Below are 20,904 nucleotides of genomic sequence, written 5' to 3'. Positions count from 1 at the left end.
AGCCCACAGTCACACCAGCTAATGCTGGGGAGTTTCAGCTTGCTTTCCTTTTCTCTATCCCCATCCACTCTCCCCAAACCACTCCAAATGCACACCATCCATGCACAGTTTCTTAGGCAAGTAGATGTTTAAGTGTTTTCCTTAAGGTGCTGCTTCAGGTGAAATGCTGTTCACACTGCTCTCCCACATAGAAACTCCACCGTCTTTTTCCGTAGTCACTCTAACCTTGTATCTGCCGACATTGACTCGAAAGAGCTGTATTAAAAATTGTGATGACAGAAAATCCTGACTATTGCAAAGCTGCTATTGAATTCCTGTACAAAAGACAAGTACTTGTACAGACAGAGTATAGATTCCTGGTAACTGATGGCATTTCCTTGTTCCTGGGCCTTCCAGCTCCCAGGTTTTACATAAGAGATCTTTCTCTGTTTTTTTGTTTGTTTGTTTGTTTGTTTGCTTGTTTTTTAAATTTTTAAGCAATTCTACCTGATCTGTTGGTACCTCGGCTTGATCCTTTTTTGGAATATCTGCTTATAAATCCCAAGTTCATCTTCAAAATGATCACCACACAGCATTTCTTTGGCTCAGCAGAAGAAAGACTGGGTGCTGAAAATCAACTATAATATAATACAGAATGATAATTGTGGACATGACATTTTCTTGTTGCATTTTCTTCCAAGCACCAAACACTTTCTCTGTGTTAGTGTAGAGCCTAGGTGGTGGTCCCATATCTTTGTCAGTGAACTCAAAACCCTCTTCTCAGGAATCACCTGGTTTGTACTTCTGACCTGGGAGCTAAGAGCTGCTTCAGGATGCTTGTGTTCTGTCTAGGATCCAGTCCACATACTTGAGCACATTGGTGTAAACGCCAGGCCGTTCCCTCTGAGCACAACCTTCCCCCCAGCTCGTGATGCCCACCAAGTGCCAGACCTCGTTGTGCTTACACGACAGGGGGCCTCCCGAATCGCCCTGCAAAGGAGAGAAAGTCAAGACATTCCACATACACACATCAGTCCAGAGACTTCCCTTCCGAACTGGAGTTTGCTCAGAGTGAATTTGCCCGAAGTTGTGTCCCATCCCTTTAGCAAACTCAAGGAACATAAGCAGTTTCTTTCATCCAGTGCATGCATTTCACATTCCAGTCTAAGAAATGCAAATCCAGTAACACCTGCTCTTTGGCCAAGACTGCTCTTCACATGCTGTAAGCACTCCAGGCACACTGTCTCCTCTCACCTTGCAGGCATCCTTCCCCCCCTCTTGATAGCCAGCACAGATCATCCCACTGGTTATCTTGTGTTTTTTGTATCCTTTCTGGCATTCTTCATTGGTCACCAGGGGTATCTTGGCTTTCTGGAGAGTATTTTGTATTTTGTCTGAAAAAAAAAAAGAATGTAATTTTTTTAATAAATGCATATAAATAAATACCCAGATATTTATGATTGGTATTGCACCTACACAAAAATTTAGAAGGAAAAAGTAGGTTTACCTCCAGAACTTGTACGATGACAGAGTGTAAAGGAGGCACTGTTTTCATTACTAGGTGTGCTACTTTGTTATTATTAATTAAGTTTAAAACTTAATGGTGACTTTAACTGGAATTACATCCTAGAGAAAACAATTAGATAATAGGCTGGAACATTCACCTTAAAAAGGCTAAATTTCACATTAAGCTTAATTTAAAAATAATTGGCCTTTAAAGAGATTTAATCATGTTTAAAACTCCAATCAGACAGGCCTGACCTCATCCTCACGTGAGTAGCTTTACCTTTCCATGTTGATTAATAGACTTCTTACAATGTAGTGGTACTATTTCACTTGCATTTGAGCTACATGGCTTGAGAAGGCCGAGGAGGTGTTTTTAGGATGAAGCATATTTAAAAGCATCATGTCTTACCGTTTAATTTCCTGTAACCCCATCCAGTCACCCAGCAGTCAGTGTATATTACATTTCTGTCTCCTTTAGAAGGTAGGCATATGGGTCGTTGAGAATCTAAATTTTTAAACATCATGTGTTAGTTGCCCTAAGCAAAATGTATTTTCCTTCCCATAAGAAACTCTCCTTTTCTTTTATATTATTAATTTTTCTGTTTACTATATTCAAATTTTACTTTGTCGTGCATGTCCATCTCTTATGCACACTGTTATTTATCATGTATCCCAGGTTGAGAGGACAAGATAGAGAATAGCTCTGACTCCCCAGTTGACTCTTCACTATCAGGCTGTGACCGTGCACAAGGTGCTTCATTGCCATGATCTCCAGTCCTGTTCATAAAAGGAAGATACCAGACTAAATCATCCTTAATATTTCAATATCTTATAAAATTATGTCAACCTCGTGTGATGCTCCAGTGGGTTAACCTGCTGCTCTCAACTCAGGCTTTCCATATCAAATGCATGTTTGAGTTCATCTGTACTTCCCATCTAGCCTCCTGTTAATGTGCCTGGGAGAACAACAGGAGATGGCCCAAGTACTGAAGTTGGGTAGAATTTCTGTCTCCTGAGTTTGCCTGGGTTTTGTTTGTCTGTTTTTTTTTTCTCTCTCTCTTTCTCCCTCTATGTATCTCTCTCTCTTTCATAGGCTTTCTCTGACTCTTCTCTCTCAGTATGCCTTCAAATAAGTAAATAAATACATCTTTAAGAAAATGTCATTTTATGCACCTAAAGGAGCCTGAAAAAAACTTGCATCCTCACAACACTCCCAAAATAAAATGTAATAGAATTTCATCGTTAACAGATTGAGAGGCTATCTCAGTTTCCTGTAATAGTAACACTCAGAGAACATGCTGTGCTCAGGCCATGAACTCAGGAGTTCATTTTATTGAGGTCACCATTGTGGTTAGCTTCTCACCTACCTGTATAACTAATTGTTGTTTCCAGTTTCAACAGAGCAATATCATACCCACTTTCTGCTGTTTTGTATTGCTCATGAATTATTATTTCTTGGACCCCAAAGAAAGGTGTATCTGCTTTTATTTCAGATTGATTTAAAATTCCACCATAAGCACGCAAAATTTTAGGTGATTGTACCCTAAGAAGCATGCAAAAAGAAGAAAGAATTTTTTTTAGGAAATAATTTTTTTTTCAAAATTTATTTCTTTACAAAATAACTCCCAAACATGTTGGATTACACAGCTTTTTAGCTACTAACAGTATTATTAATACTTTCTGCTAATGACATGCTTTGAGAAGGAAAACATGTGATTGCAATATTAATTTTTCCATTCAGACATCCCACCTATAAAAAATAGCCTGTGAGAGGTGAGAGTATTTATTTTACATTGAACACATAGAATAAACAAATGTGTTTTTTCTTACACACACACAGCCAAAAGATCCTAGTTTTAGTCTTTGTTCTGTCAATGGCAATTGCATTTCTCCAAATGTGAAAGATAGAGGAGACTCAACTTCAGATACCCTTGAGTGATAGTATGAATCTGCATACTGAGCAGAAAACAAAAGCAAAATAAAACAGCACACAGACTGTGTCTACAAGCAATTCAAGGGTTAGTAAAGATCAAGGAGGAAGCTTGGTGTGCTATGGTTTGCTGTGATTCAGAGTTGCTTCAGGCAGAGATTGATGTTTGGGCAATATTGAAAGTGATGTAAAGAAGAAATTCAGTGCAAAGATGCATAATAAAATATTTCTATATCTGGAAGCAGAGAGATAAAGAGAGACATGGGGGAGAGAGAGAGAGAATGAATGAGACCTGATTCAATGCATAGGGAAAATTTAGTTCTGGGCACAGTGCACAGAGGGTGATAAGATGTGATAGGGAATAGCAAGAAAGCCTCTGTGAGTGTGTGTAGATTTAATTGGGGAAGTGGCAAAATATGCAATCAAACAGACATGCTCCTGCACCTGTTCAACTGCTGCATAATCATGAGTGTTTATTTATTTTTGTTTTCCTTTTTCCTCTAAGGATAGGAAATTAGTTACTAATAGGCTAGTTTAAAGCCTGTTGACTGATAAGCTAGTAATTGTTCGCATATGTGTGTGTGGAGCGTGAGCTAATAAAACAGCATTAATACTGACCCATAGAAGCAATGAGCAGCTGTTAATATCCACTGGTTTCCAATGATGGAGCCTCCACATAGGTGTCTTTGGCTGGGTGACATGATGTGCAGAGTTACCTGCCAAGGCCACTCACCATGAACAGAGGCAGTTCCTCCAACAATTCTGGGCTTGATCTTGGTTGTGCACTCTACAACACAAAGATTTCAATGAGTAGCTAATGTTAATTTTTTGTCAAACTTGTGCTCCATCAGGTACAAAAAAAATGAAAATGTTCCTTCCATTCAACAGTCGATTATGACATCAAATTGCATAGACTTTCTATTCAAGTTGATGAGGCAAACCGTGTGCATAAAAATTGAATGACTAAGTCACCTTGTAACTGCAGGCCATGCAAAATGCTACCATCTCCAGCTGTTGTCTCAGGCACACTTTCTTGAAATGATGACATGATTTAAAAGAAGTAGTTGCCAAGAGTGATTCCCTGAGAACTTGCTAGAAATGCAAATGCCTAAACTCCACCTCAGATCCAATGAACCAGAAACTCTGGAGGTAGAGACCAGCTTGAGAATTCTGCAAACAAAATCTTAGTGCCTTCTACTCAGTTTGCAACCTTAGTCTGACTTGTCCCTTTCAATGGAGCTGACTTTGTCTCCTACCCACCCTCCTGCTTCAACCACATCCAAAGCAATGCCGATCTTGTTTTTGTGAATTTCTTCTGTTTGGTTGTTTTTTTTTTTTTTTTTGGCCTGTTAACAGTTCGGGGTTCTTCTGAGTCCATCTTGGCACTTTACAGTGATTTGTTTGACTCATACTCTTGACTTGTTTCCCCTCTTGGCTGCTCTAACAGACTAGTCCCTCTTAGATCTACCACCTGCATTTCCAGGCACAGCAACTCATGCTCCGTTGGTGCTTTGGCCAATCCTGCCACATAACCCAGACTGTGTAGGAGTGAGATGCCCACAGACAGCAGTATTCTAGAGCAGTCTATGTCAAACTCCAAGCACATGAGGATCACCTGAGTGTCTAAAAACACAGATTTGGATTTAGTATGACTGTGAGAGGTGGTGGAAATTGCTCTAACAAGGTGTCAGGTGATGCCAAGATAGCACTCAGGGGATGAAAGCAGCTCCATGTCCTGAACTACAGGAGACGTGTACAGTGAGCAGAAAGAGCCTCTTGCAAAAAGTCAAGTCCTAAATGTTAACTGGTTTATATGCAGAAGCAACATTTCCAGGCCTTCTTTTCTCCCCAGTGGGGACATGAACATATAATTCTGGAAGAGGCTTCAAATGGAAACAGGGACAGGAGAAGGAGATAGAAAGCTAAGGTAAAAAATGAGGATGATGTGTTTATGTGAGGCTACAGAGTTCTCATTGACAAGTGGATAGGAGAGAGATGGCACTGTGGCATAGTGGGAGGGGCCTTTGTCTACAATGCTAGGATCCCTTATGGGTGCAGATTCCAGCCCCTGGCTGCCCCATTTCCCATCCAGCTCAGTCCCTGCTACCGTGCCTGGGAAAGCAGTCAGCGGTATATATTACCAACTTCCTGGGGCCCCTGCATTCATGTGGGAGAGCAAGGTGGATTGCTGGGTTCCTGGCTTCTACCTGGCACTGCTCTGGCCATTGCAGCCATTGGGGAAGTAAAACAGCAGGTTGAAGCTCTCTCCTGTCTTTGCCTCTTTTTGTAACTGCAGTTCAATTTTTAAAAAATCTTAAAGAGTAGATGTGGGACATTGCTTTTGGAGTGATATTTTTAAATACTTTAACTGTATTCTGAAGTTCCTGGAAAGCCCTATTAACTTGCAAGCTCAGAAAGAATGTAAAACAAATTTTAAGAAAATTAAAAGGTGAGCTGTAGCTATATGTAAATAGTTCAGCATTAGACCTTATGAAGCATAAGTCCTGATATTCATTCTATTTGTCTTCTGAGTTTAAACAAAACATTGAATATATGTTCAGATTTAATTTTTGTTAAGAAATTTTCTTTTAATAGCACTGTTACTTATCTTCAGAATGTTTAACTATATTATAGATCAGTAACAGTCTAGGACACGGGAAGCATAACAATGAGATATACCGTGTCTTACTGTGCATGGGGATCTTACTTCAGAAAGCACACCAAAAAAAAACAGAAGGTTTCCTTTTCTTTTATCTTATATTTTCTCCCACAATGATCAGTCTCTACCCAATATATTCCATATATACAGACAAGAGTCTGTAATTTCAATAGAATAGAACATCATGAAAGATGTAGGATGAAAATAGAATTTTCTACTGTTCTTTCTCATTGATGATTGTTTACAGCCGTTGTCTGTATTCTTGAGGAACAGTGGTTTTTCTGCCCACTATTTCTTGAATTCTGTATTTAGTAGCAAGTAAAGCTTGTGATTATAAAATAAATTGAAAAATATGTCTTTGGCAAAATTAAAAGAAAGGCAAGAAAGGAAGGAGGGCAGAGGATGGGAATGAAAAAAGAAGGGAGAGAGGATATGGTGGGATTTATGACTGTGCTCTTAAAATTACATATGTGAATTTCATGAAATTTGTTCTTTTACTATAAGTAAATTTTTTTTAAAGAAATGGAGAAAAAAAAACCCACCAAAAACACAAACAAACAAATAAAGAAGTGGAGGCAAGACAAAACTTATTTCTGAATGCTTCTTCTTGCCTTAGGCAAATTTATTATGAGGAAAACAAAGTATGAACTACAACTTCATATTGTTTTCAAAAGATGCTTAAGCCATCCAAAGATTTTCTTAAAAGCAACTATAAACTCTAGGCAGACATAATTTCCTAATTAGGCTGTTATTACTGGGCAACATATTCTTTTGTATGTCCCATGAAACAGGTTCTCAGACAGTAAAGGCTAATTTACCTTCTCAGTATAGCAGACATGCTAACACCCCCAAGTTTTAAAAGATGTATTCATTTATTTATTTGAAAGTGCAGAGTGATAGAGGAAAAGAGAGGGTAGGAAAAGGAGAAAGAGAGAGAGAGAGACAGAGAGAAAATCTTCTATCCATGATTTCACTTCCCAAATGGGCCAGTATAAAGCCAGGAGCTTCTTCCGAGTCTCCCATGTGTGTGCAGAGGCCCAATAACTTTGACTATCCTTTGCTGTTTTCCAAAGCCATTAGCAGAAAGCTGGATTGGAAGTGGAGCAGCTGGAACTTGAACTGGTGACAAAGAGTTTGTGGATGCTATGGGTGACAGCTTTACCAGATGTGCCACAGCATCAGCCTCAACCCCAATTTTTGTACATCTAAAGCTGTAAAACTACTAAAGCATGGATATCATTTCCATTTTACTCATCAAATCTCAGTTGCAACTTAATTCATTGTACATTGTAACACTGGATATTGAACCATCAAAAATATGTAGCTTTACTTAAATTAAGGTAAGATGGAACAGATCTTAGTGGTTAAGACATCACCTGGGGCACCTGCAATCTGTACCAGTGTATTTGTATCCCAAATCCATTCCTGATTCCAGCTTATCACTAATGAGTACCCATGTATACAGAAGGTGTGAATTAAGGGCTACAGTATCTGCCTCCCACATAAGAGAGTTCCTGGTCTGTTTGTGGCTTTGTCCAGGCCCAGCTTGGGCAGTGTGAATTTTTGGAGAATCAACCAATGGACGGGAGCATCCTGAATTTGTCTCTCTTCTTTTCAAATAAATGAAGCAGATTTTAAACACGTAAATTATTTAAAAATTATAGTTTTATGGTTACTGATGGAGACGTGGTTGTGGAATGTTCTTTCTGTCTGTTGGAGCAGTTCTACTTGTACAGGACTATCCTTGCTGTGGTGCTTAGAAATTGCGTGCTGGGTTTTCATGATAATTATTAGGATTCCAGATCTTGTATACAGATAAGCTTTTTATTTTTGTCATGCCCTTGCACACTCATTGTTACAAATTAACTTTGGCCAGTATTCATAATCTGCAGAACTCATGCAGGGAATCTGGAAGAATGATGGCCCTGAAAAGGAGCTACTACTGTGTTTCAGGGACAGATACATAATTTAGAGAACATTTGGTGATTGTGTTTCACATAAAGTAGGAAAAAGTAAATAATTCGATTAATCAGGATACTTATTATTTTCATGATCAAGATAAAAAGAAATATCTTTGGCCTCAATGACCAAACATGACCAGTTTCATAAATAAATCAAATTAAAACACATAGTCAGTTAATACTAGGCATGGATATTTTAATCAACGCCCAGTATTTGCTTTCAAAACATAGTTAACTGGAGGATAAGAGTGAAGACAATAGAAAATTGCTATATTTGCTGTTTTACTAATTTTCTCCCTTCTGTAACTAATTTTGACTCTTAGTGATATATAATCAGTGCAGAGTAACACTTCATTTGAATTTTCTTAAGTGGTGTGTCACTCACCATTATCCATTTTGCATAACCTTAATGTATATCCAGAGATGCTTCCCCTCCCATGAAGTATTTTCGTTGGAGATCCATTTGAAGAAAGTTTCAAATAACATGTGCCCCTACAGGTAGAAATAAAATGTTATGAACAGAATGCACCTCAAAAAGAAATGGGACAGGGGAATCTAGGTTACATAAATATACCTTACTTTTCTTTGTTGCAAGATTCTTCAGATGAATAGGTGAAAAATTGGCATCGGACAGTATTGGTGCACACTTTCTGGCAAGCTTCATGACCTTTCACATCAACAATGTCCAATTCTTCACCCAAAAAAGCAGTATCGTGGTAAAACAAAGAATGGCAGAACACTGGACAACAAATCGCATATGCCAGATATGAGAAACAGAACTTTGACCTGCATTAGTTTCCCGAAGACGTGCTGATGTCAATCAGAAATACTTTCATTGTTTACCTGGGACACTGTGCCTGCAGGTTTGTAGACTGAAACCAGAAACAGCTTTGTTCTTTATAATGCGTGTGCTTGGCAGTCCACTTTCAGATGTTTTAAGGAGGCAAAGATTTCTAACCCAAAGGAAATGGAAATAAAAATGCATCATGTAAAGTACTTCAGAGGAACAACATTTTTCTCTACATCTTTGGAAGGTCAGATCAGCTTCTGCTGGCATTTAATAGCAAGACATTTCCTATTTTGAAAGTTCACTTGAGTCATTGAGTCACACTCTGTGATCCAAATGGTAGACACATTTTCAAAACTAAGCCACAAGGGTTTGCAAAAATTACGTGAGCTTATTTTGAAGTCACTATGCCCAGTATCTTCCTTCTTTATTTTTTGCACTCAACCCTCCAAGCCTCTCAAAGATCAAAGAACTTTCATGCAACCTAGAACTCTCCTTCAAATGCTGCAATGGAATTCTAGGGACAAGTGAAAGTCTTCAGCGTTTCCACAACACGGCAGCTGCCTTTTCCTTACTGGGCATGCGCACAGAGCATAGTATCTGATAGAACAACGACAGAACTGTTCTGAATCTACACCATTCAGTCAAACGGTGACTAGTCACATGTGGCTATTGAGCACTTGAAATATGTCTAATCCAGATGAGGAAGGGAGTTTCTAGATTTATTTTATTTTAATTAACTTAAATTTGGATAGCTAAGTCCTGATTCTGTGCGAGCCATGATCCCACCACATGCTGTATCAGATGTGTTACTCTTCTTACAGCAATGACTGGTCACTTTACAAAAGATGAAATTAAGAAGAAAAACAATGAGCACAACAATACAACACAAAGACTTTTACTGATTTCTGAACATGCCCGGGTTCCAGTCTTTGGATCAGTTTTCTTCTGTTCCATTTAATCCTTTGATAATCTCACTAGTCTCTTGACTTTAATTACTGGCTGTATCTTATGAACTTAACTTCCATTTCTAATAGGCATTTCTTCCTACAGAATATCTGCTCTTCACAAAGTCTCTGCAGCTGTACCATTGGCATTTCATCTTTTCAATTTCTTGAGCCGAAGATCTGCATGATATAACTTATTCATTGTCTTTCCGTCAAAACCTGCATGCGGTCCACCAGCAAATTTCTTGGTTCCAAACTGACAGTATACTCCAGTCTGATCACTTTTATATTACCACTCCTCTGGTCCAAATGAGCAAGACTTTTTTTTTTAATTCACTAAAATATCAACTATTTCCTCAGTGTCTAGAACAATAGATGCACATAGACACTAGCTACATTGTATTAACTTTGTTTGGTAAGTGAAAGCAAGATTCACATTTTGTATAATATTTATGGTATGTTTAAGAGTACAGCCTTCCTTAGAGGGATATGAGGATTGCCCAACAAGAACTCAAGTGCTTACCTTGGCTGGTTTGGCCTGGGGACACTCTCAACAGTGAACAATCAAGTCAAGCAAATGTCAATACCTCTGTGAGTTCTGAATCTGTTAGTGTAGTTGTCCTTCAGTGTCAAGTATACTAAAAATCTGTAGATGTGCAAGTCATTTATATATAATGGCACAGTATTTAGCTGTAACCTGGACATATCTTTCCATATACTTAAAATCATCTCTGTATTACTTATAATTCTAAATATAATATAAATTCTGTGTAAATGGCTGTTAGGGAATAAAACAAAAGTGTGCATTTTTAGTCACATAGTTTTATAAAAATATTTTGATTGACTGCAAGGATATGGAATTTACAAATATGAAGGGCTGGTTTAATATTGAATCTGAGTTTGGGCACCAGTTTAGTTCTATGGTTTTTAAAATGTTTTTAGTGAATCTGATTAATGAGGGTCAGCAACTCCAACAGATATCTCTTGGTGATCAAAGACATTTTTTTTTTTTTTACTATTTGTGGCATCCAATATTAATTCCCACTGGGACAGAGATGGCCTCAGTTCTTCTGTGCCCCTCTGCTATCACCCAACCTTGTTGATGTCAGACTTCATTTCCATTTCTGGCTCTCCACATTGAGTCTGACATTTCATTGACATTTTGTGCTGTTTCTGTTTTTGGTTCAATGATCTTAAACAGGCATTGGGTGGAATTGCCTTTAAAAATAAAAAACAACGAAGTATCTCCTGTGGGTTTGTCCTTAAATTATAAATATCATGTTAATTAACTCCTAAATGCTTAAAAGATTATTTTTATATAGCCACAATATCATTTTCCACCTAGAAAAGTTAATGCCAAAAGTTAATGCAAATAAAATAATTTAATAATTAGTCAACAGTCTCATTTACCCAGTTGCCCCCAAAATTTTCTTTATAGATTTCTAAAAAGTAAGGACTTATTTAAAGATGATGCATTTTATTTGGATGTAAAACCTTTTAATTCTGTGTAATGTGTATTATCTTTCCACTATTTCTTTCACCATGCAGATATCTAGATTGAATTTTTAGTTAGTAAGAATTTTTAATGATGGGTGTTAATCAGTGGTTTTCATCAGAAGAACAAGTTACCTTGAACCCTTGCTCCTTACCTTTGAGATGCGTTTGGCCATTCTTGGGAAAAGAATGTAAAAAACAAACAGTTGGGATGATGTGTACAAATGCTGCGACAGACAAAAGCATCTGGAGCCACAACACTGTCGATGTTATTGTCAACAAACACTGTGCTAGGGAAAATGTCCCTTATACAGGCTGTATGACAGAAAACACGTTAGGAAATCAGTTCACCAGCATGTTCATGGAAATTGCAGTCACACATTTTGTAAATCCCATATAGAAATTTTTATTTTCCCCAAAGATCTTTAAAGTTGTTGAGTAACAATGCTGTTCTTATTTTAAACTTGAAATGTAAATTTGATCTCTATCACTGTACACTTGAGTCATTTCTATGAAATTCATGCAATTTGGTTTCTATATATTAGTAAATTTTACAAGATCATGAAAGAAGGATCTCTAACTGTATGGGGCACATTGAAAATCTGTCACATGAAGAAGCTAAAAGATCACTGGGTCTTTCTGTCAGTGAATATAAACAGATACCCTAAGGGAGAGGTATGGTACATACCATCAATCTCATACATATGGAATGGTTAGACTTCTTCATTAAGAAAACAGTAGTTACCCAGGTTAGAAAGTGCGCAGGGTTTCAAGGAAAATCCAGACACCACTTTGTTGAGTCTCGTTATTTGGGTTGGTGTCCCTGATTGGGTGTACTTCAACATACAGATGTTACTGAATGAAAACAAAAGTGGAAAAATTCTTACAATTCCAAATGCAAGAAAGATATGAGATGGTGAAAAATTCCATTTGGTGATATGACTTAGGCATTGGAACAAAGGAATAATTTTGAAGACCATTCATAGGGAAGGCTGGAAAGCTGGACTTGAGTCCCAGTACCACCCCTGGGCATCCAGTAGACCTGGAAAACCTACAAACTTGGTTTCTTCATCAGTAAAACCACAGCTTGAAGAGGGGTGATGACTCAAACAGTAGGAGTGAATGACTGGTTTCTCAAGGCCTTCTTAGACTTAACACTTTCATATTTTTGTTAAAGTAATGGCAAGGAACTCCCAAACATACTATATTGTTTGACGTGAACTACAAACCATGGAAAACTAATTAGTAAGTTTTTACATCATCATTGTTGTTTTGAAATAAATTTTTGATGCTTTGTTTGCTTTCCACTTTTCTCCTGTGGTTGTAGAGAGCATAATATTAAAGTCTAATGTTAAAAATCCAAATATTAGTTACTTCAAGTTTTTTATTTGTTCATTGGATTCTGTAAATGCAGTCCTTGTGCGAATACAGATCCTCTCAAGTATTTCTAAATGCAAAAATTAATAATGTATTTTCCAAATAAGTGTTTTAAAAGAGCACTGATTCAATCATTAGAGATCAGACTATTTTTATTTTCATACACAGTAGATTTATTCCTGAAATGCCTCAGAAATGCTTGTGGAGCAAGACAAAACTTTTCAGTTGACTTCAATTATTTTGTCTTGATATGCAACTGTTGCTGGAAAAGCAGATGAGCGGGTTTCTATTTCTTGTTTTAGACTTAAGTTATGACATAGTCTGGGAAGGGCACCGCTAATCAAACCAATTATAGCTATTTCAAAATTATCAATTATAAAATGAGCACTACTGGAATTCACTAGAATAGGAGTTAACCATGCGCATGCTCACACACACACACACCATAAAAAGATCATTACAAGGCTCCTTGCCATGAAATGCATCAAAACGAGTCTTTCTATACACTTTTCTTGAACAAAACTGAGTCTTTAGTGTCTTTAGGAGCTGAAAATAAATGTTTGCAGTAAGTTGCTGAAAAGAATATAATGAATCACCACTTTGTTTTTTTCACTGAACCCTTTAACATCCTCAATTCACAACTCCCTCACCGATGTTCTACACTGGGAAACTGCCTTGTTGCATAGGTGAAGAACTGACAGTGGATGTCATTCGTGCATCTCTCTTGGCATTCCTGGGCATTCCTCATAACAGAGCTATTGTAATTCATGCCCTTCATGTCTAGGTCCATATAAACATCTTTGTTGCAGGCTGGAAATAAAAGTGAAAAATATTAGTATTCACTAGATTCCAGGAGCCACTATAATATTTCACTATTAGCAATTGTTCCTCCTGACTTAGTAAACTTTTCTCCCACTTTTCCTCAGAAACATTTCGTTTAACTTTTTTATAATTTGCCTTCTTCCTTCCTTCCTTCCTTCCTTCCTTCCTTCCTTCCTTCCTTCCTTCTTCTCCTTCTATCTTTATCCCCCCATTTCCTTTTTTTTCTCTCTTTTCTATTTTATCTATTTATTTGTTTGTTTGTTTTGCATAGAGCATAGGCCAAACACGGATTAGCTGAGCTGAAGTCTGCTGACCAGTTCCAGTCCAAAATGAACTCCCCCACTAGTCCATTCCACGCTCAGAAGTGACAACTTCCAACATGGGTTGTCCACTGTTGGGTCTGTAGCTCACCCCTGATGTGGTGGTGGTGACAACTCCCTGCAAGGGTTTATCCAGTTTCCTGACTGAGAGAAACTTGGGGATGCTCTTGTTCCGTCAGTTTCAGTCCGCATTCCACGGCTGCAGCTGAACCTATTAGTCATATGGGGTGCTGCCTCGTTCCTCCTGTTACCCCCTTGAGCTGCCTACTAGCCAAATTTAAACACTCTCCAATTGGCCTCAGATATTAAACAAAAAAACTCATATATACCTATATAGTGTAAATTGCCTCCTCTTAATAGCTCTATGGACCCAAACACACTCTGGGATCTGGATCATTACTGTCAGCATTCAGAAGAAGGGAAGTTGGTCCCCTATGTTTAGGCTTTCTTCTATGTCCAATGTAAATCTGTTGTTAACCCATCAGCTTCTCTGAACTCCTTTTCTTTCTCCAACCTCTGTTCGTTTCTGTGGAAAATTGGAGGTGAGGGCCACAGGACAACTGTTGAATATCCAGCCCCTGTGGACTCCCCTACCCACCTGGAAAACCACCAGCTAGGCTGTCCCACATGGCAGGACCCTGTCCACCATCATTGCTTTTCCACTCACTCTTCCCTTTTAATCCCCCTTTGTCTGAAGGTCTTTCATTTGCTCTCCCCACTGGGGATCTAAGCTGCCACAATCACTTCTTCAGACCCTAACTCAGACTACTATGAAAAAAAAAAGTTTGGATAAAGGAAGAGCATAGCTTGTAAAATATTCTCTCCAACAAGAGAATGGTTATGTTAGATTGCAAAGATGAAGAGGACAAAATATTTGAAGATTAAAGTATATTGAAGAAGGGATGAGAAGTCATGGAACTTTTGACAGCGTTTTATTTTACAGCTATTTAACTATATCTGATGTGACAATATGTATACATTAGAGTGACTACTATTTATAATTCTAAGTGTACATCTTACCACTTATTTGGTGTGAACATTGCTTGAAAGAATACCCAGATATGGCTCCTGTCAAATTCACACTTGGCAGTGATTCTGTAATGCTGTCCTTCAGGATGCAAGTAAACCTGTTTTTTAATAGAAGCAATATTAGAGGTGGAAATTTATGTTCTGAAGTAGTGGGTTTTATAATTCAACAGAAAGAAAGTCAAAGAGAAAGGAACTAACTCCTCCAGCTCACGCCAAAGTAAATATTTTTTTAGCAAGATTGTGATTATGTTTTTCATTTCAATATTCCTACATTTAAAAGACTGTGATGACACTCATTCCTCACAGGAAGTAAGTAATTAGGCTGGATGAACTATGGCCTGGTGGTGAAATGTAGTTTAAAACAGCAGTTTTGGATATCTGTTAGCTAAATATGGATTTTTAGATGGTCACATTTTAAATGGTGATATAAGTACTTATACTGGTGTTACTACTTCAGTTTTGCTTTTTGATCTACAGAGCCTTAAGTTCCTATTCATTGTCTTGTTAATAAATTCCATAGAGTACTCTGTGAATATCTTTGAATGTAGCCTAATTCACAAAAAATGTCTTGAACTAAATTTTACTAGAAAGGCTTTACGATTCAATTTTTGGGATCAACATGGAAATAAGGGTGGTAGAAGGAGTGCTGTAGAATGTTTAAAATATGACTAAAAAGACAAAACACCCAAGTGCAATATTTGAATATTGATACATTTCAGCTAGTAGCTATGAAGTATACTTGGGGTATAAAGTGACTCTAATAGGGGATTCTTTTTACATACGATTGCATAATGAAGCTTTTAGCTTTGAAAAATTACTTTCCCTCTTAACTATGTACAAGCTTATACTTACATGAAGAAAACAGTGATCCAACATAGGATCACTACATAATTCTTCCACTTACATTTGTAAATATTTGATTTTTTTCTAGTAGCAAAGTTAGGAGGCAGTTTTGGTTTAACTAAACTAAACTATCAATAATTAATAGAAAAGCTCAATAATTAATATTAACAATGTGACCTCCATGAAATCTGAAAATTACACTGATATTTGTATTTTTTTCTTATCTGTCTAAACATCATGCTTTCCTCCTGTAATATTTAACATTTCAGTGCAAGTGCTACTTATTTTTCAGTATTTAATATTAAATTTTATAAAAATAAGTGAAAACTTTGTAATGGGAAATTGAACTGTCAAATCTGTTTCCTCCATGTGGAGGTAAAACCATTTACCACTTAGTAGAATCTGCAGATGATTCAGCCATAAAAGTGAAGAGCAGGCATCTTGGATGATAGGTGCAAACCAGCTGGCAGTGCTTAGCATTTGGTGTAAAAACAGTAGTAATGTCTCCTCCTTGAAAGTAGACGCCTCTGAACAGCTTCGTCACACATTCTATGATGCAATACACAACCCAGGTTATTTTGAGTTTTGAGTGCACTTAGCTAATTAAGTGCTAACATCACAGAGGCCAGGCAGGCAGGTAGGTCTATTTAATAAGAATGTGGTTGAACTTGGAAATCCAGACACTAATACCTCTATGTTAATTTCTTGAATGATTAGCCTCAGATGGAGAAGAGATTTACAAAATAGCATATTTGTCTCAGTGGAAATATGGTTTTAAGAGATTGTGTTAGAGGCACAGAATGCTTTGCGTATAACTGAATCATGCGTAGCCTTTTTATTGGCCAGAGGTGATCTTTAGGATCCCATTCAGGTCTGGAATGGGCTCCCTACTTCTCCCTTTTTTCTTTGGTGCTCTTCATCCAAATTCTGTCCTGTTGTGAAACAAAGACCCCATCCAGACTGGTCATTTCCCAGTAGTGTGTGGTAACTCTCCATGTGCTAATGGACTACATCACTACTATACCACTTTAAATTGGCTAATATTTGAAAAGGAACTCCAGACCTCCCAAAAAGCTGAATTCTTTTTGGTTGAAATGATAAATAAATTTGTTTATTGAAACAATGAGTTGAATAAAAATGCTGAACTTGGAGTAAAGTTTGCATTGTTGATTGTTTCAGTTCTGATCCAGGTTCTTGCTAACTCACCTAGCAGGGCATCATAAAATGGCCCAGTTCTTGGAACCCTGGCGCTTACGTGAGAGACCAAGATGGAGTCTCTGCCTCTTGACTTCCTTGTAGCCTTTTGGGGAGTGAATCAGTAGATGCACAATCTCCCTCCTCCCTCTCTCTCTCCCTCTACCCCCCTTCTGTCTTTCAAATAAACAAATCTTCAAAAGAGAGAAAAAGATATTGAAAATTTCTGAATGTGTGTAAATTTTTGGATTAAAATGTTCCTTAGTCATTGAATAAAAGTTTATTACTTTTAATCTTGGCATGTTTGCGTTAAAGGACACTGCTATATATCTCAGTATTCTTAAAATTAAAAAAAAAACATTTTGAGTAGAATAAAAAAACTCAAATATTTATTTTAACAACCTTTATATAGATGGATGTATAGGGAACTATATAGGGATAAAGTAGCGAAAACCACCACAAAGCTGAATTTTTTTATAGGTTTATAGAAGGTAGATGGCCCCTAAATTTGTGTAGAAACATATATGCAATTTTGTATTCAGTGTTAAAAATATGTCAGTACAGTTGATACTGAAAGTTTATATCAATAGAACAACAATACAATTTAAAAATAATAAAATTGAAGTAATAACATGAATGACAGTCTTGTCACAATGAAGAGTGAAATTGTGAACTGAGTAGCTTAATACATTAACTAAAATTTGTTTTACTTTAAATCTCTGTACCAAGATTTGCTCTTTTCACATATGCCAAAACAGAGGATTGATTATGATTACATCATATAATATGTATGTCACTTTAAAAGAATGCCTAAATTTTATTTTATAGAAAGAATAAACATAGGGATTAAAAATAGTATGTTCTACTGAGTATTAAGTAATTTATAAGCAGGAATACTGAGCATGATGTAATATGAATAATGAATAATAATAGCTAAATGATTGAAATCCAAAACTGTGTTTCAATATTTACACACTTTTTTCAGAACAAATTGCTATTGCGTGTATGTTGTGTTGCTTTGAACTGTCTAATGGAGAACTAATCCGTGAGGAAAATCAGACTTATACTTTTCCATATTATTCTGTTTTTCCCCTTATTATTCTTAAGTAACAGTTAAATGAGTTGTTTAGGTAGGTGTTGATATAGATAAAGATATAGAAAAAGGCTTTCACTATTATTCTTCGCCTCAATTTTCCTCCCTCCCTATTTTTAACATCCATGGAGCCAGAGGTGGGAAAAAAAAAAATCAAAGTATTTTATTTCCTTCCCTGGAGTGGATGGCATGGAATCTACCCACGTGTGTGGGGAATGCCATGCGATTCCCGCTCCGTGCTTATGCACCCTTGTTTTACCATCTACAATTTAGCAAGAAGCCTTTTTAACTCTATGTGTAATGTAACGTCCTACTTACCACCAGAAACTGAGGCAAGTAGAAGGTAAAGTAGCATTGGATATAGCAAAGTCATCCTGTAAAGAGAGAAATACACACATTTTTGGAACACAGTAGGTAGATTTCAAAGCAGTTTGCTGAAATCAGGATTTATGAGAAGCTGAAAGGGAAAGGAGCAGTTAATTCAACAGTTTTCACAGAATTCCCACTGTACCATTGAATTGTTTCATTTCACACTTCTAGAACATGATTTTCTGTCATGCTGAAGACTGTCACGGTTGTACAGAAACCTGAATTGCCTTGCTCCCTCTTTTCCTCCTTAGGCCTCCAGCTCACTGCTTACCACCATTACCTAACCACTGTCCCCACTTCAGTTTTCCATCTTTATTTCTATTTTCTCTCTTGGTTTGTGCCCTTTGCTCCATCCTCAGTGATGTTTCTATAAATCTTTCAAAGAGCTCTGAATGACTTTCTGCGTATGGAATTTTCTGTTTAATGAATCTGCTACAGACATTGAGAAATAGTCGTCAATCATCAATGAATGTACTTATATACACTTAGCATTGAGTGGAGTCTCCTATGAAAACTGACTCATCAATGAGACAAATCAATGCTTGTGATTTTTAAACACTGTTCTTGAATGTCTTTTTAATTAGTAAAATACTTATCATTGAATATACTACTACTTTCCTTTCATTCTGCCTCCCCTCTCAAATTGATTGTCAATATTAACTAAAGTTTTTTCAAATGTGAAACTAGACATTTTAGAATCATTTTTCATTGTAAACATTTTTTTCAAGGCACCAATAGCTAAAAAAAAAAAATGCTTCAAGCATTGAAAGAAACATTAAATAATCTTTGAAGCCATACCTGAAAATATCTTTGTGTTTATTTGCTGCAATTCTTAATAAGAACAGCTTTCTTCTTCCAAAACTGTCTTCATCCTCTGCTAAGTGAGCGTGTGTGGGTAATATTCCCTTCATTTGTATATTTGCTTTTACTGCTTTCCAATATTGTGTAACATTGTCTCTTTGAATATCTATGCAAGTTCCTTAGGTGTATCAGATGTGCTTTAGCATTGCTTGCTTTTTAATACATTAGGTATATGTATTTTTCTTTTTACTGTTATCACACAGGTAGCACACAGACACAACTGGACAACTTGAATTTGCCTGAGTCTTTCAGGAGACTCACCTTGAATATGGTTGCTAGACAAAGCTGAGCTTAATCACATATCAGCTGTTAACCATTAATTCCAGTTAAACTTGGATCCTAGAGTCTAAAGAGAAAATGTGGAAAGTCAGATGGGTTTTTTGATTTGCAAAGATGTTGAGGGAGGAGATGTCAACTGCTGTGGGTAGGGCAATGGGTAGAAGGTAAAACGTGGTCTATGGCCATACCATGCTGAACGCGCCCGATCTTGTCTGATCTCGGAAGCTAAGCAGGGTCAGGCCTGGTTAGTACTTGGATGGGAGAACGTAAATCGTGAACTGTAAACACCACTCAGTTCTTATAAATCCAGTTTCCTTTCATGTACACCGTATACTGTTATACTATTCAGTGACCCATTTAGATATGAGTTGTTGTAAGCAACAAACCTCTTTTTAAAAACCCCATTTGTAGGGGTGGTACAACTGCATAGTAGATTAATCCTCAGCTTATAGCGCCTAATTCCATATGGGCACCAGTTTTGGTCCAAGTTATTCAACTACCAATCCAATTCCCTGCTAATGGTGTGGGAAAAGCAGTGGAAGATGGCCCAAGTCCCTGAGCCCCTGCTCCATGTGGTATACTTGGCGGATGCTCCTAGCTTCCTGCTTTGGAACGGCCCACCTCTCTCTGGCTGCTGCAGCCATTTGGGAAGGAAACCAATGGAAGGAAGATCTTTCTATGTGTGTGTGTGTGTGTGTGTGTGTGTGTGTGTGTGTGTGTTTCCCTCTCTATATATGTAACTCTAACTTTCAAATAAAATAAATGAATCATTTAAAAAAAACATCACGAGTAAGTAATAATCCTATAAAAAGTAGGGATTTCAAATTTTTTTATTATTATTATTTTTACTTACTTGGAAGAGAGAAGACTGAGAAAATCTTCTATTTGCTGGTTCACTCCTCAAAGCCCACAGCACCCAGGATTAGGCCAGGCCAAATCCCCGAGCTTGGAACTCCATCCGTATGAATGGCAAGGACTCAATTATTTGAACCATCCTTTGTTTTTTCCTTGGATACACGTTAAAGAGGAGCTGAATTGCAAATAGAGTAGTGGGGACTTGAACCAGCCACTGCAGTATGGGATGCAGGCACTCCAAGCAGTGGTGACTCAACCACCACACAAATGCCTGCTGCTAAATAACTGTTTAAGAAAGGCAATTTAATGGTTTACAGATATTTCCTAATTTTGTTATAGAAAAGCAAAATGAGATCTTGGGTTAATAAATGGAATCAGTAGTCTGAAGATCAGGGAGAAACAAAGTGATAGTTTATCCCCGTTAGAGAACTTGTTAAAGTTATGTGTACCAAAGGAAGAATTGTACTTTGTTCAGGGACTCTGTGCTAATAATGTGAGTGTGATCTTTGGAATCTAGAAAACACCCACAGTTTGCTTTGTGTGTTTGGTCACTTGGGGACACAGATAATCTCAGTCACTTTCCTGATTATGTTGCCGGG

The 20,904-nt window shown here is 37.3% G+C and overlaps 1 protein-coding gene across 1 annotated transcript; it reads right to left on the bottom strand.

Annotated features, from left to right (window-relative positions):
* Window positions 1-626: 626 nt before the first annotated feature.
* LOC121146578 (coagulation factor XI-like) lies at window positions 627-18,314 on the bottom strand. Its single transcript, XM_040966078.1, has 14 exons — window positions 18,260-18,314; window positions 16,044-16,203; window positions 14,803-14,909; window positions 13,291-13,450; window positions 12,009-12,118; window positions 11,419-11,578; window positions 8,879-8,988; window positions 8,615-8,774; window positions 8,421-8,527; window positions 4,034-4,202; window positions 2,853-3,028; window positions 1,895-1,990; window positions 1,234-1,373; window positions 627-969 (listed from the first exon to the last, which is right to left on the bottom strand). Exons 1-14 carry the CDS (start codon window positions 18,312-18,314, stop codon window positions 808-810), a joined length of 1,872 nt encoding a protein of 623 aa, XP_040822012.1. The 3' UTR covers window positions 627-807.
* Between the last annotated feature and the right edge of the window lie 2,590 nt (window positions 18,315-20,904).

Source organism: Ochotona curzoniae, unplaced genomic scaffold (assembly GCF_017591425.1).
Source record: "Ochotona curzoniae isolate NIBS_2020 unplaced genomic scaffold, NIBS_Ocur_1.0 scaffold_4505, whole genome shotgun sequence".
Taxonomy (NCBI): Eukaryota; Metazoa; Chordata; class Mammalia; order Lagomorpha; family Ochotonidae; genus Ochotona; species Ochotona curzoniae.
Note: the sequence above shows the minus strand (reverse complement) of the source record. Positions and strands in the feature narration are given on the sequence as shown.

What these genes read in the sequence shown, in the direction of transcription:
- LOC121146578 (XM_040966078.1), bottom strand. Translation starts at nt 18,314, where the DNA reads ATGACTTTGCTATATCCAATGCTACTTTACCTTCTACTTGCCTCAGTT. An exon ending in ATGTTCACACCAAATAAGTG is followed by an intron (nt 13,451 to 14,802) that starts GTAAGATGTACA and finishes TTTTATTTCCAG; the next exon opens with CCTGCAACAAAGATGTTTAT. An exon ending in TTTCCCAGTGTAGAACATCG is followed by an intron (nt 12,119 to 13,290) that starts GTGAGGGAGTTG and finishes GTTTTCATTCAG; the next exon opens with TAACATCTGTATGTTGAAGT.